Genomic DNA, 14183 nt, shown 5'->3' with positions numbered 1-14183 from the left:
CCACCACTCAGGCCGCTACAAATTCTTGGTAACTGCACACTGGTCCAATCCATTATGTAACTATTATTTTAATGCAAAAATGTAAGTTTTGAGCCCGACTATAGACATATAGGCGTTAATCTATTTACGACTTCCACAAGTCATTGAACTTACCACCAAACCTATGTTTAATTTTTGCCCGCAATTTTCCCTTCCAGGTCAATATTTACATGCGCTGGTGTACAGTTCTTTAAAACCCGCTACACTGCAACTACGTGTTATTTTTATGCTAATATAAAATATTGCAATGGTGAGTACTATGGGTAATTGCATGATTTAGCACAATGCCTTGCCATTAGGCTTTATTACCCAGATCTGTGAAAGTTTTTTTTTTGTACCTGACAGTCAAGATTATGGGCAAAACAAACCCGGTTATGATTGCTGTCGCCGCTGCTCTGCCTACAGGAGGCTGAGAAGTAAACTACCAAATAGGAATAGAGTACTTAGCCAGGCAGGTGGCTTCTAGTCAGCAATGTGTCAGCCAAAGCAGCTCATACTGTAAGGGTTGAGTGGTTAAGTTGTCATGGTCGTCACACAAGCGCTAGCCAAACCCCAACAGCTAGCAAAGAGCTGTAAGAATTAACGCAGTAAGTGGCAGACTTATGTTTAATTAGCTAGATTTAGCTAACGCGAACGGCTTCACTTCCGATGTTTAATATCACAGACCTGCACACTTTCTGAAAGGCGTTTCCTCTTGAGCAAACGATGTCTAAACGCCTTCGAAACACGGAGGTCTGCGCAGACTGCACTGCTCCAGGTAAGAAAGTTGACATTTGACACTCTTTTTCTTTGACATTCAAAAGGTCTAGTTGGTGGATTAACTTAGATTACCAGTGCTCTTCGCACTTTGTGCTCGAATTTAGCTTTTCCAAAGCAAGATGATATGCCAACTGGTAAAAACAGATGACCGTCTAGCTTCTCTTATAGCTGCTTTTTTCTGTGTTTCTCATTAGTTTTAGACACTTAATAGCTGATGAGTCTCAGTGCAACACTGTTTTAGTTGTTGGTAGTTAAACGTATTTGTCCTACTTAGTAAAGTGTAGGCAAGTGAGTGTAAATTGAATATTTAGTTCTTTTCTAGCTGAGATCTATCCACATGTATAAAATCAAATGTTAGTAGTTACAGGGTTGTACCAACATAAGGTCCCATGAGCCCCATGAATAAAGCCACTAGTTGTTGAGTTCAATATGTAAGTTAATGTCTAAACAATTATAATAGTTTGTTTTAAACCTTAAGATATGAATGAAAGCACACAAATTATCTTCATTAAATTGAACTTTAATTTAAATAAAAATCTCAGTTTGCATCAGTGGCAGGTATAATCAAAGCAAATAAATCAGTTGGTATTCAACAGTTTTCTGAGATAACTAACAGTCTGCTTTGCTTTTGGCAGCTTGTTCCTACAACCGAGTCAGAATGTTTTGTATTGTTTCTAAGGTACTTTGAAAAGTTCCCTTTACTGTAAAGAAATGACGCAACATTATCAACAGGCACAGGAAGCAAAACAGGATGCTAAGTGAATTGACCGCACAGTCTTAGTGCAGACGATTTTTCTTCCCTATTATGGTGCCATAATTTGCTTTCATTGTGATGGAACATAAGAAAAAAAGCTACACTTTTCCCACACTTTTCTTTTTCTTTAATAAAATATACTTCAATAAAACACACCAGGTTTGTTTATTGCTCTGTTAAAAAGAACAAATAGTTGTGCAAGTAAAAGTTGTCCAATCATCTAAATGGTACCAGTTGTTAGGGGTAAATATTTTTAGATTTTTCAAGATGTTCTATTAGATTTAGCAGCACTTGTTGTTGCATGATGCAGAAATGTCAGCAAGAAGTGTTGAGATTGTGGGGGAACTAGGGACAAGGAGGCAGAATCAGACCACCAATGCTTGCAGCTGTTGCTGCCTCACCTCAGCTGCTGTTTAGACATTTACAGGCTTTGGCGTCTATCATGTTACACCCCTCCTGACACCAAACGGACAGTGTTTAGACTGAATGGGTTTGAGGGTGAGTATGGCTATATAGTTTGTGGTATTTGGTGTCACAAAGAGTTTTTAGGGGCCGGTATTAGAAAACACTGACATGCATAGTATGTGAAGCATGCTTAACGGGTTAGGCTTGAGTACACATTTATTTTGGTTTCAGAGTATACTGTAACTTGCGACCACGGCCCTTGCATTACCCAAACGTGTAGCTCTCCAAACATTCATTTGCTTGTTTTCCTGACATGATTTTGAAAGAGGAAGCTGCTCTTTTAGAGTTTACCAATGTTAATGCTCACTTCCTTTGAAGATGAGTACGTGGTGCCGACTACAAATAAAGGTTTTTATACGTTAGTAAGTCACTTTTAGGGTTATTTCAATTGATCATTTTTGTCCAAACAAGTTTATTGTTCTTGACTTTGGAGCCTGTTTTCTTTCTGATTATACACTTTGGACTCAGAAGGACACAAAGCATTTGATGCTTTTGTGTTTCAGTCCCAAAACGGGTAAAAACAAACGGCCTTTAAAGAGCCTCAGTTTTGCCCTTAAACTTCAGAATACTAGATTACAAGTTTTTCATTAATATTAGGAAACTTTAAATCACACGAAAAAGCTTTTAGTGTTGAACTCCAGCTCAAAATAATTTAGTATTTTATTTGTATTAACCTTCAAATAACCAGGTGAAAAACAAATTGAGATCAAGATCTCTTTTGCAAGGGTGACCTGGCCGAGAGGTCAGCAGCACACATCACATGACATAACAATATGAATTGAAACAATAAGAAAAATTAAGGTGCAGCAAAGAAGATTAGTGTTATAACATGCAATAGATCTTAAACAGTCAGACATAGGGTGCAAAGGTTATAAACAAAAAATGAAAAACTCAATTTTTCAAGATGTGCAAGCTGCATTAGTTGACAGTACGGGCTCTGACGGATGGGTTCTCTATCTCCCCGACACAGAAAGGAATGAAAAAATCTAAATGAAACAGGCTTGAACATTTTTGTTTGGTTTGGAGAGTATTCCAAGCAGAGGCAGCAGAAAAAACTGAAGGCTTGTTTCCCAAATTCAGTCCAAAAACAAGGGGCATGCAGATTAAAAACATCATTAGAGTGCAAGGCAAAATGACCAGAGGTTGTTTGAAGACGAGAACAGAGATACGAAGGAACCAAACCAAGCAGCGCCTTATAGAGCAAAGTTTTCCTGTGCGTAGACCTTCACCAGCTCAGAGAGGGCCACTTAGCTCTGGCATACAGTTCACAATGATGAGTCAGGCGACAATGACCGGTCACAAACCTCAAGGCACAGTGATACACAGTATTCAACGATTGAAGTCAAGTGGACGAAGCACTCGTGTACAGAACATCTCCAAAATCAATCCAAGGTAAAAAAAAAATGTAGCTGATACAACGGGACCGTTGCCGTGGAGCAACCCCTTCCCCTCCCCATTGCTGAAAGCTCGGAGAAGGGAGCTTGTGGCCCGCCCATCGTATTTTAAACCTGACAAAAAGGTCTTTAACAAATGGCCTTTTTTTCATCTGCTCCTGGTTCACAAGTCGAATAAAGAAATACTCAAAAATATAATTTTAATTTTAATTCTCATAATACTGCAGCATCATTCGGAAAAAAAAAAGAAGTTAAAAACACTAAAACACAACGGTCATCTGAGTGGATCTTTAACAAACTTTGTTTCATCTAATTAGTCATGCATTCTTTTAACTCCAAATATGATATGCTCTTGGTTAAGTCAGTTTGAGAAGCATGAACAGGAAGTTCTTCTGGGATTTTTGTATTTAAAAAAAAATGTATACCCAGCAAATGTTAGAATTCTAGAAATGTGACAAATTACTGATAAGTTTAGCCTAAACTCTTATCAAACAACAAAAATGCAAATGAAATCATCCAGACAAAGCAATACTTGTTTCTTAAGTAAAGGTTTTTAATGTAAACTTTTTAAGTAAGTTTTTTTTCTTTTCTTTTTCCAGAACCCCGGTGGGCTTCAGTGAACAGGGGTGTGTTGATTTGCGACGAGTGCTGCAGTGTTCACCGAAGTTTGGGCCGACACAGCTCTCAAGTTCGTCACCTTACCCAAACGCCATGGCCTCCTTCACAGCTACAGGTCAATGATGCACAAGTAACTTTCAATTTTAACCATTTTTACCACTTCGAAGTGAGTGTGCAAAAGTTACAGTTTAATTTTCACAAAATGCACAGTGACTGGGAAAATGAAGCAGTTGAGGATTTGTACCACTGTTGTAAAAAATCAACTAGGAATAAAAAAAAAAGATGGGAAATCAAACTGAATACTGTTAAAATCGGAACCACAATGTCAGAAATAGATCATTCACGCTTCTATTTAACAGAAACGGTATACAGAAGTGATTCAGTGACCTGTAAGGTACACATAGCTGCAGTAACATCAGGTTTAGCCTTCTGAATGGCAGCAAAAGTATTTCAAAGGATTTCTGCAGTGTCTGACTTGTGGCATGAGGTTTTTCTCCAATAAAATTCTCTGACTGTGCTTTGATTCCCATTAACTGGCAGATGAGTTAACCTATCCCAATCCTTTGGCAAAGTTATTTCATTTAATTCAGATATATTTTCTATTATAAATATAGAATGTTGGTAGCTTCACAGATGGTTGGGTAAATTTACCTTTATATAGGGAAATATATCCCAAAACACACAAGACATTTTTAGCCCACACTAACCGATACATTGGTCTTATTCATTTGATTAGATTTTGTTTTATTTCCCACAGATGGTTCAAACCATATACAGCAATGGGTCAAATTCAATCTGGGAGCATTCGATCCTGGACCCGGCGTCTGGGTTGAGTGGAAAACGCAAAACTAACCTTCAGGACAAGCTGCAGTACGTCGCAGTTAAACTCTTGTTTTGTTTTCATATAATACTGTGTTTTGTTTTTTTGTTTTTTTTAGTTGAGTTATTCTTTCCTCTTATTTTTGAATGTCAAAAGCCCAAACAAAATGGAATTCATAAGAGCCAAATATCAAATGCTGGCATTTGTGCACCGGATGCCCTGTCGGGAGGATGACAGCTCTACAACCAAAGACTTAAGCAAGGTGAGGAGGATAAAACCTTAAAGGAATTCCACAAAGCTCAAATATGCTGTTAAAAAAGCTTTAATGCATTTCTTTAAGATGGTTCTTTTTTCCTTATTATTTAGCAACTTCATTCAAGTGTACGCACAGGAAATCTGGAGACTTGTTTGAGATTGTTATCCCTTGGAGCACAAGCAAACTTTTTTCACCCAGTAAGACTGTTACATTTTCATTTTCCCTTTTTAAATACCTTTTTTTGTGTGTTGCTTTTAGCTCCTGCAGTATTAGTACATTTTTGGTAGGCTAACTGACTGACGTCTCCTTCAGGAAAAGGGAAACACTCCTCTGCACGTCGCTGCAAAAGCCGGACAAGTTTGTCAGGTTGAACTTTTAACCGTGTATGGAGCAGATCCTGGAGCTCCGGATAGTAACGGCAAAACTCCTATTGACTATGCCAGGTAACCCATTCTTTTTTTCATTTATACTGGATAACCAACTGCTTTTTGAGTTGTTAAGTTGCATGTGTGTGCGTGTGTTTTCAGAGAGTCGGGCCACCATGACTTGGCAGATAGGCTGGTGGAGATTCAGTATGAACTGACTGATCGACTGGCCTTCTATCTGTGTGGACGTAAACCTGGTATGCAGGGGAAGGGATGTGTACTTTGGTGTTGTAAATGGAGAAAAACATAATTGCACCCTTTTTTATTTTCATTGCTCATTTCAGATCATAAAAATGGTCAGCACTTCATAGTTCCACAAATGGCAGACAGGTGAGAAAGAAAAAAGTGTTGCGTTACAATAATGCAGAACTTTAATCGGCTATACGCACGTGTTACTTCTGCATTCAATGAAAGACTGATCTGTCATTTCCGGTTTGGAGGGTCAATTGCATAACTGTTATTTAAATGAAAATGGCAGAGTTTTTAGAGTTTACTTCTGAAGCTGCCTAAAGAGACAATAGATGAATCTGGCTCCAGTGGGAGGTCAGGTGGACATGTTAAGAACATGTTATTGCAGGGTTCATGTTGGCCACAGAAATGTAAATAAACATGTCTAGACTACTAAGACCACTATATGTCACTAAGCCTGTGACATAGACCTATATGTTTGGGGTTAAATCAGGATCAGCTTAAAGTGACTGAAAAACTAGATTGTACATTTGGAAAAAAAAAAAAAAAAGAAAATTTGAAAACCTTTTTTAAATTCAAAACTACACACTGTAATAATGTATAATTTATAATAATGTATAATTTGAAACTTGAACAAAAAAAAAGCAGGAATGAAAGGCGAAACAAACAACCATTCACTGTATAATATTTAACTGGGCGTATCGCATCTGACGTCATCCATAGAAAATGCAGTGCTTCCGGTTCAATTCAGTCGCCATTTTTCCACTAAATTTCTGTCGCCATGTTGGAATCAGATGTCCTCAGTAACCCGTGATTGGTCCCTGCTGGTTTGAGTCTACATTTCTATGGCAACCACTCTCTCCAACCAGGAGTGAGCACGTTGGGCCTCCACTGAAAGCGAAAAATGTCATGAAAAAAAAATTGGATTAGCAAAAAAACGTGTTAATAAAATGTAGAAGAAAAAGAAAAGTTATTCTGACCAATAAAATGACTGAGTAATAGCTATTTATTTCTCAATAGAAGTCTATAGGATTTCTGTTTTATGTTTTTGCAAACAGACATTGTTTTGGAGAGGAAATGACATCACCATGACCTCTATCACCCGAGGTCATTTATGTTCCAGTAGCCAATGGGCTCAAAGCCCCACCCCCACGCAAAATTAGGTTCGACTCCAAAAAAATAAATTGAAAACTGAGGACTATACGAAAAACAGAAATTGTGGATACTAAATAGCAGATATTAACAAATAAAAATTTGTTTCAAATTTTGTAACGTTTTAGGTTTATTGCTCTTTTTAAAGTCTGATTTTTCATTCACTTTAAGCTAATTCTGATTTGACCCCATATATATTTGATCTTAAAATTACTGCCTTAAAAACCCTTAACATTTCTTGATTTTTCCCGGAAAAATGTCACAGTTGCATGTATAGAGCCCATTGCAAATTTAGGTTGATTTGATAGAAAAAGTGGAGGCTGTCACTCAGTGTGTGTGAGATTCTTAAATTGCTTGCATGAGAGGAGACAGTCTCTAACCAGCAGACGTTTAGAAAAGAACGCAGTTTTTATTCAGTTGCAACCATATTTAATTTTCGTTTATACCTGCTGTCCTTTGGAACAGATCCATGTAAGTAAAATATGCATTATATTTATTCTGAAGTATGAGTATATTAGGAGGCTTTGATGAAAGTTTTTTTTCTCTTTGCAGCAGCGTAGATTTATCCGAACTCGCAAAAGCTGCAAAGAGGAAACTGCAGTCTGTGAGTACATAATCTGAAATCAAACATCTTGTTTTCTGGTTTTCTATTTGAGTTGTTTTTTTTTTAACATGATAACCGCTGTCTTCATGCAGCTCAGCAACCATTTGTTTGAGGAGCTGGCCATGGATGTGTATGATGAAGTGGACAGAAGAGAGACGGATGCAGGTAAAGTAGATTCAAATACACGACTAAGACTGTTCTGTTCAGCTCAACAAATGCCCTTTTCAGTGTTTGAGCACTACTGATGTTGTTTTAATGTTGTCTGCAGTGTGGTTGGCCACACAGAATCACAGCACCTTGGTAACAGAAACAGCTGTGGTCCCTTTTCTTCCTGTGAATCCAGAGTATTCATCAACAAGAAACCAGGCAATATTTCATTTGAGCACATTTATGGATCAATGATGAATTTAATCTAAAGCAAGATTTTTTTTTCTGATTTAGGGACGACAGAAGCTTGCAAGATTTAACGCACATGAATTTGCAACTCTGGTGATCGATATCTTAAGTGAAGCGAAGCGCAGACAGCTTGGGAATTCTGCAGTCATTCACAAAGGTCAGCCATTTTTTAAAAATTCGAAACTCCCATAAACTCTGTAAGGCTTCACTGATTAGAGCTTCATTTTGTTTTGCCTATTTCAGACAGTGTCGAACTTATTTTAAAGAGTGTAGCCGTCAGACACTGCAGCGACAGTCAGGACACCGACCAGCCCGATTACGACAGCGTGGCGTCCGACGAGGACACAGATCAAGAACTCCTGTCAAGCAAAGGGGATAGGACCAAGGTTGTTTCCGGTTACATTCATAAATAAAAACTCTTAATGATGATTCTCCGTCGTTACCACAGTATTTTTTTTTTTTTTTTTTTACCTCTTCAATAGAGCCTTGACTCTGACCTGTCTGACGGTCCCATATCTATGCAAGAATACATGGAGGTGAAAAACGCACTCTCTGCCTCTGAAGCTAAGGTCCAGCAGCTTATGAAAGTCAACAACAACCTAAACGATGAGCTGAGGCTGATGCAGAAAAAGGTATCCCACCTGGGCCACCAATAAGATCACTAACCTCGGGGGCCGGAGTGGGAGTGGGAGGGGGGCACCCCCTTTCTAAAAGGCTGGTCTGTCAGCGGGAACCAGACGAAAAGGGATTCTCCTGTGTGGTCATCATGCATGTTCAGAGCCTAAACACAAGCTTTTTTTTTTATTTTGTTTTGTTTTGATGAGAAGAAATTCGTTCATTTTGTTATTTTGATGTGATGTTAGAGCCGGTGATGATGTCATCAATGTTACTAACAAGCATGTTTTATGCATGAAATCATTCATGGCAGTTTCTGTTTCATCTTAACTGAATTTGTATGCAAGTGTCATGCTTCATCACACATGTTTATGTTTACTTTTATGTTTCTGGATGAATTCTAGTGGTTTTTTGTTTGTTTGGTTCCTGTAGTTTGATTACATTCAATACATTCATTTATAGATGTGACCTGTTGGGTTTGAAAAACTAAAGTAAACTTGAATCAAGCCCCTTGACAGTCGGAAGGAAAATTTCCATTATTTTTGAAAATATTTTTTATTTTATTATTATAGAACCCATTCATAATTGGATATCGACATTGTGGAGAAAATCTGTAAAGGCATATAGCTCTTTATATAGTCTATTCATTCCCTTTTTGGGTTTAAAAACAACTATTTATTGCCCTGTACAGGTATCAGCTGTAAAGTTACAAGTGTTGAAAACCGTTTTTCCTGTTTTCCTATATTTCCTTAAGTCCTTTACATTTCTTAAGTCAGTCGACTCTTTTTCTTTTCTTTAACCTTTATTTTACCAGGGGGTTCCTATTGAAATTCAAAACCTCTTTTTCAAGGGAGCCCCGGACAAAAATCAACAAAAATACTTTTCAACCGTCTTTTGCTTCTTGCATTCTATGCATTTGCAGTCTAACTACAAAAAGTTTGTACATTTCTGGCAAGTATTATGGCAAAAGGCTGAATTAAACATGACAGTGTTTGATTACCGTTTTTATTACAGCGTTTATGCATTGAATGTTTTAACTAACAATTCTGCTGTCAGATGTTTTTGTTTGGTCTTTTTTACAGAAAACGATATTTTACGATTATAAGAGTTTGGTTTAAGTTTCAGCAGCAGTTTGAGATTTGCATGTTTAACAGAACATTTGAAGTTATTTTCCTTTGACAACCCTGAAAGTGAAAACCTCTTTTCTTCTTGCATCATGTAGCAATAGAACAAAAGCTGAGGCAGCATACACTGAGGATGGTTAAGGAAAGTGAACAAAGCTTGCTTGGCACCTCTTAGTTTTACTGCTAACCGTCTCTTCCAGCTGCAATCTCTGCAAAACGAGAACACCTCTCTCAGGCGGCAGGTCACGACCAATATCTATTACACCCCCAGTGGTGCAGACTACCCTGACCCCTCCAGCCCCTCAGCCCTGAAACGCCGCCAGTCTGCCCGGGCCAATCGGCCCATGTCTATGTACGAGACTAGCTCAGGCCTGAAGCCGTATCTCCCCAAAGGGGAAAGTCACTACACAGAGGAGGGTGTTCCCACCCTGCAGCCCTTCACAGCTCATGTAAGTACGACCTGCTCCCTGCTCTTCTTTGCACTTCCATCTCTCCTGCTCTGTTTTGATTCAGTTTCCTCGTCTGCAGTTGTTTCCTCTCTGTCCTGCAGTGGGTTTCTTGCAGTATTAAAGATGCGATCAACATTTTAACTCCATGTATTTGATTCCATTTCATTTGGGCCAGTTCATCAACATTATCTGCATGCATTTCTCCTTTAGTTTTTTGTTAATTGGTGTGAATGTGTAACAAAACAGATAAGAAGATGCTGTTACAGTGATGAGCCCTGAGTAGGTGTACTGCTCTTTGATGTCGATGAAGCATTAAAACTACCATACAAATACTCTTGTGTTTTCAATGCATGATTCTCTAACTCACACTTCTCATCTTTTTAGACAAGGTTTTCCAGATGTGCTGTCACATCAGTGAAGTAGTTTAAAAAGTATTAATACAAAGTGCAGTAAATAAATGCATGAGGATCTGTGTAAAGAACTGTTGTAGCATCATTATTACTCCTAGATTGATATATGAATGTTTTCCTTACTGTCACAGTTAGAAACCTTATCCATTATTTGTCAATTAGCCACTGCTTTTAAAATCCATCTGTTTCAACCTTCATATGCAGTTGTTTTTATACAAGAGATTTGAACCCTGTCTTTAGACAAAAGAGGGCGCTTTTGTGACCACCTCATCATCCCTCCCCTCATTTCCATCCGCCCCGTCTTGGTTGAAGGAGGACAGTTCTCTAAAGGTTAAGTACATCCACATGTGGCTGACATCTCATGGGAAACTTGAAAACCCACTTGGATTCCATTTCTGGCTGTTCCTCCACTCTGGCCTGCCTGTGTTCTACACCCGCCACACTGCATGAGCCACTCGTCCTCTGGCTACCCTCGTGGTCAGACACCTGCTCTCATCAGCATCGTCTTCGTTGCACTATCGAACAAGTGAATTGGTTCGTCTTTGCCTGAATGCTGCAAGTCCCTCAGGTGTTTGATTTCTTTGTGCTGTCAGTACATCCATCTGTTTAAAAAAAGGTTCTTGTGTGAAAAATACTTTATAAATTACAAAACATATATATTTTTGCTTCCAATGTCTTTTTTTTTAAAACATGTTGGCTATTGGTTTTCAGGGTTTTTATCTGCCCTCTTTTAAATTCATTTTTCAAACGACCTTATAAGGTAAGTCGTTTCATATTTGCAATAACAGCAACAGATGCCAAACTCTGAAGGGGATCCTGGAATGCTTTGCCAGTAAAAAAGATGAGCCATCTGTTGAGGAAAACGGTGGATCTGTTGTTTTTAGGGGAAAACCTATTTAAGCTGATTTCTAAATCAAGCTTGGCTGTGCTGCATTACAGTTTCCTCTGCATGCAGGAAATTGGTTTTGAGGCAGCAGTGAAAGAATGTGAGCTCACGTCTCACAGGCGAGGTGAGACATGAGGAAACTTGTCACGTCTGGTTACTGAAGCATCGTGGAGTCGGTCGTGTCAGTTAGATCTGTCTGCTGTGAAAAGAAGACAATTTTAGACATTAGAAATGTATTTTCCTGCAACAATCTCATACTGCAATGTCCTTAACTGATGTGAACAAACTCCCTGATACTTTTTTTATTTACTAATGCAATATAGAACTCTATAAATCATGCGCTCTGGCTCCACCCCTTTACTGGCCTGTGATCTTCAGTCCCCTGCATTGCTTTTACTTGTCACAGTAATGTCATTTGTTCTATTTTGAAATTGCAGATGCACAGGAAATGAAGTGGTAGAGTTAAAGCCCTTTTGCTTTTAACTAAATTAACATAGAACATCAAAATGGGTTTTTTAAAAGCATTTTCAAGGTTTGTTATGAAAGTGGGAGCTGCTACACATTTCTTGTTTATATCCCTCTTTCCCTGCAGACTCCAAAAATGGAGAAGCAGAGCAGTGTGCCAGAAAGCGATTATGACAACCCTTTCATTGACTCAGAGGTGGATGACACAAGGTGGGCCAAGGCTGTGGCTTATTAACAAATAATAAAAGCCAAAGATGAAACATTTTCAGTTTTTTTCTTCAGTTCATGCAGAAGAGGGAGGTTCAGGAGCAGCGGCTGGCTGGGAGAAGCCAGCTCCATCCCTGAACTGGAGGACGCGGACTGTGACCCCGCACTTCCCAGCACAGAAGATGTCATTCGTAAAACCGAGCAGATTACCAAAAACATTCAGGAGCTCCTACGAGCAGCTCAGGAGAGTAAACACGACAGGTGCGGGTCGCAGTACACAAGAACATTTGCGACTCATTTTAGTTTTGCTCCCATTTTAAACTGGAGTCACTCCTGTTCATCATTACACCCAACAGTTGTTTACGTTATTTTCTATTTCCTCTGTCACCCTCCTCCTCTTCATTGTTCTTCCACTGTGCCCCACTCTGACATTTTTATTTTGGCCTCTCCATCCTTCATCCTGGAAGCAGACCCTGTGAGCGAGAGGGTGTGCGTCGGCTCAGGCACAGCCTGGGATGCTTCAGCACTCTGGTACCTTGGGCTGAGAAGGCCTCTGCTCCCCTTCAACCCCTCACCTTCCGGTCCACTGAACCCACCTCCTGGTACTCTGGCTTCTGTCCCTGCCTTCCAGGCACAGTTTCATTTTCCTCCCCCCCACATGTCATCTTCTCTTTGTCACCTGCAAACAACCTGTTTTCTGTAGTGACTTGTTCCTTTCTTTAGCTGAGGCAGTATTTTTTCTGATGTCAAAGCAGCATGGTTTGAAGTGAAAGTTATCAATTCTGTGGATTTGCTTGAACTAACTTTTACTTTATTAATTTGTGACACTATTTCTGTGTCATTTAAACTATAATTTTGTGGTTTTTGGACTGTAAAATCGAAATATTAAGTTCTATTCATTCTCCTTACAGCTTCATTCCCTGCTCAGAAAGAATCCACCTTGCTGTGACAGAAATGGCTGCACTTTTCCCCAAGGTTTGCAAGAAAGCTTTGCATTTTATTTTATTAACCTGGTGCGAAAATTTATTTTTACAGGCAAAGAAAGCACTTTTTTGTGTTAGCGTTGTCAATTGAAATTTCCTCTGCAGAAGCCACGCTTGGATACGGTGCGAGGCTCCCTGCGCTTGCTGACCTCCAGCGCGTGCCGCCTTCAGAACGAGTGCAGAAAGGTTGTGCCTTCAGAGGGCTGCCCGGGTCCGGACATGCAGCTGGTCACCCAGCAGGTCATCCAATGTGCTTATGACATCGCCAAGGCAGCCAAGCAGCTCGTCACCATCACAACAAAGGAAAACAACAACTAAACAGAGTTTAGAAGGCCTGCAAAGCCTTTAGCCTGTCAGTTTAAAAAAAAAACTTTCAGTCATTTTGATTTCAAGTCTGTAATATATGCATGCAGTTTTTTTTAACTATTATTTATGATCTAAAAATATCTAAACAGGAAAAGTCTGACAAAATGTTTGTGTCATAGGTGCATAAATCGTGTTTTGGGAAAATAAACTAGCATATTGCTGCCAGAGAGCCTATTTCACATAATTACAAGTACTGTAGTAGAAACATCTCAAGAGAGAGGACGACATCAGGAACGCACTGAGAAAATAAAGCACAGAAAAAGTAGCTCAGTGTTATCCGTCCAAAGCCACAAATGGATGCTGATATCCCAAATTATTAAGGAACTTTAAAAGCTTAAGTGGCTTCTATGTGCTGCACTGCATAAGCATCAGAAATCACAAAGTTGAATATTTAACAAAAAAAAAGCATGCAATGACTTTCCACCCAGCAATGTTTCGTCTCTGGTTTGTTTAATGCGCAGTGAAATCCTGTTTGCAGTGGACTTCCTGCAGCTATTTATGCATGCGCCTTTGTCATATTGATATATGCAAGTAAGACCTTTTCTGGGGCAAATAAGTGCTTTTTGCCATATTTGTTCTTGAGAAACAGACTCCACAAACTGCTGTGTACCGACGCCGCTACACTGCTGCTGTTGAGAAGTTCAAAAGCAATAGTTGTGCCTCCATGTGTGCTAACATTTGATTCACTTTTAGTTTTGTATTTGATGTGCAATAGGAAAAAACTGTAAATGTCTTTTGTGTCATCCCCCCAAAAAGCATCATGTTGTAATATTATTTTCAAATAAATATAATTTATAACAATTATGT

At 39.0% G+C, this 14183-nt stretch overlaps 1 protein-coding gene across 17 annotated transcripts; it reads left to right on the top strand.

Moving 5' to 3' along the window:
• The first annotated feature begins 26 nt into the window (after positions 1–26).
• On the top strand, positions 27–14177 carry git2a (G protein-coupled receptor kinase interacting ArfGAP 2a). 17 transcript variants are annotated; one of them, XM_078952919.1, is made up of 22 exons: positions 488–626; positions 704–796; positions 4011–4159; positions 4787–4899; positions 5006–5111; positions 5216–5302; positions 5418–5548; positions 5633–5727; positions 5815–5860; positions 7424–7475; positions 7568–7640; positions 7744–7841; positions 7917–8028; positions 8115–8257; positions 8354–8503; positions 9811–10059; positions 10710–10799; positions 11948–12030; positions 12103–12288; positions 12498–12629; positions 12939–13002; positions 13116–14177. In XM_078952919.1, exons 2-22 carry the CDS (start codon positions 745–747, stop codon positions 13326–13328), a joined length of 2424 nt encoding a protein of 807 aa, XP_078809045.1. In that variant the 5' UTR covers positions 488–626; positions 704–744; the 3' UTR covers positions 13329–14177. The 17 variants fall into 17 exon arrangements, with proteins under 17 accessions (XP_023814242.1, XP_078809053.1, XP_078809055.1 ...); XM_023958474.2 differs by having other exon boundaries at positions 27–796; positions 4011–4144; XM_078952927.1 differs by having other exon boundaries at positions 27–796; positions 4011–4144; positions 12498–12658.
• Positions 14178–14183: the final 6 nt, after the last annotated feature.

The sequence above is a fragment of the Oryzias latipes genome, chromosome 9, assembly GCF_053564925.1.
Source record: "Oryzias latipes strain Hd-rR chromosome 9, Olatipes_Hd-rR_3.1".
Lineage (NCBI taxonomy): Eukaryota > Metazoa > Chordata > Actinopteri > Beloniformes > Adrianichthyidae > Oryzias > Oryzias latipes.
This window is presented reverse-complemented; position numbering and strand designations above follow the sequence as displayed.

Excerpts from the sequence above, each read along its gene's own strand:
- git2a (XM_078952918.1), top strand. The coding sequence starts at position 745 with ATGTCTAAACGCCTTCGAAACACGGAGGTCTGCGCAGACTGCACTGCT. Across the intron at positions 7,476-7,567 it reads CAAAGAGGAAACTGCAGTCT|CTCAGCAACCATTTGTTTGA; the intron begins GTGAGTACATAA and ends GTCTTCATGCAG. Across the intron at positions 7,641-7,743 it reads CAGAAGAGAGACGGATGCAG|TGTGGTTGGCCACACAGAAT; the intron begins GTAAAGTAGATT and ends TGTTGTCTGCAG.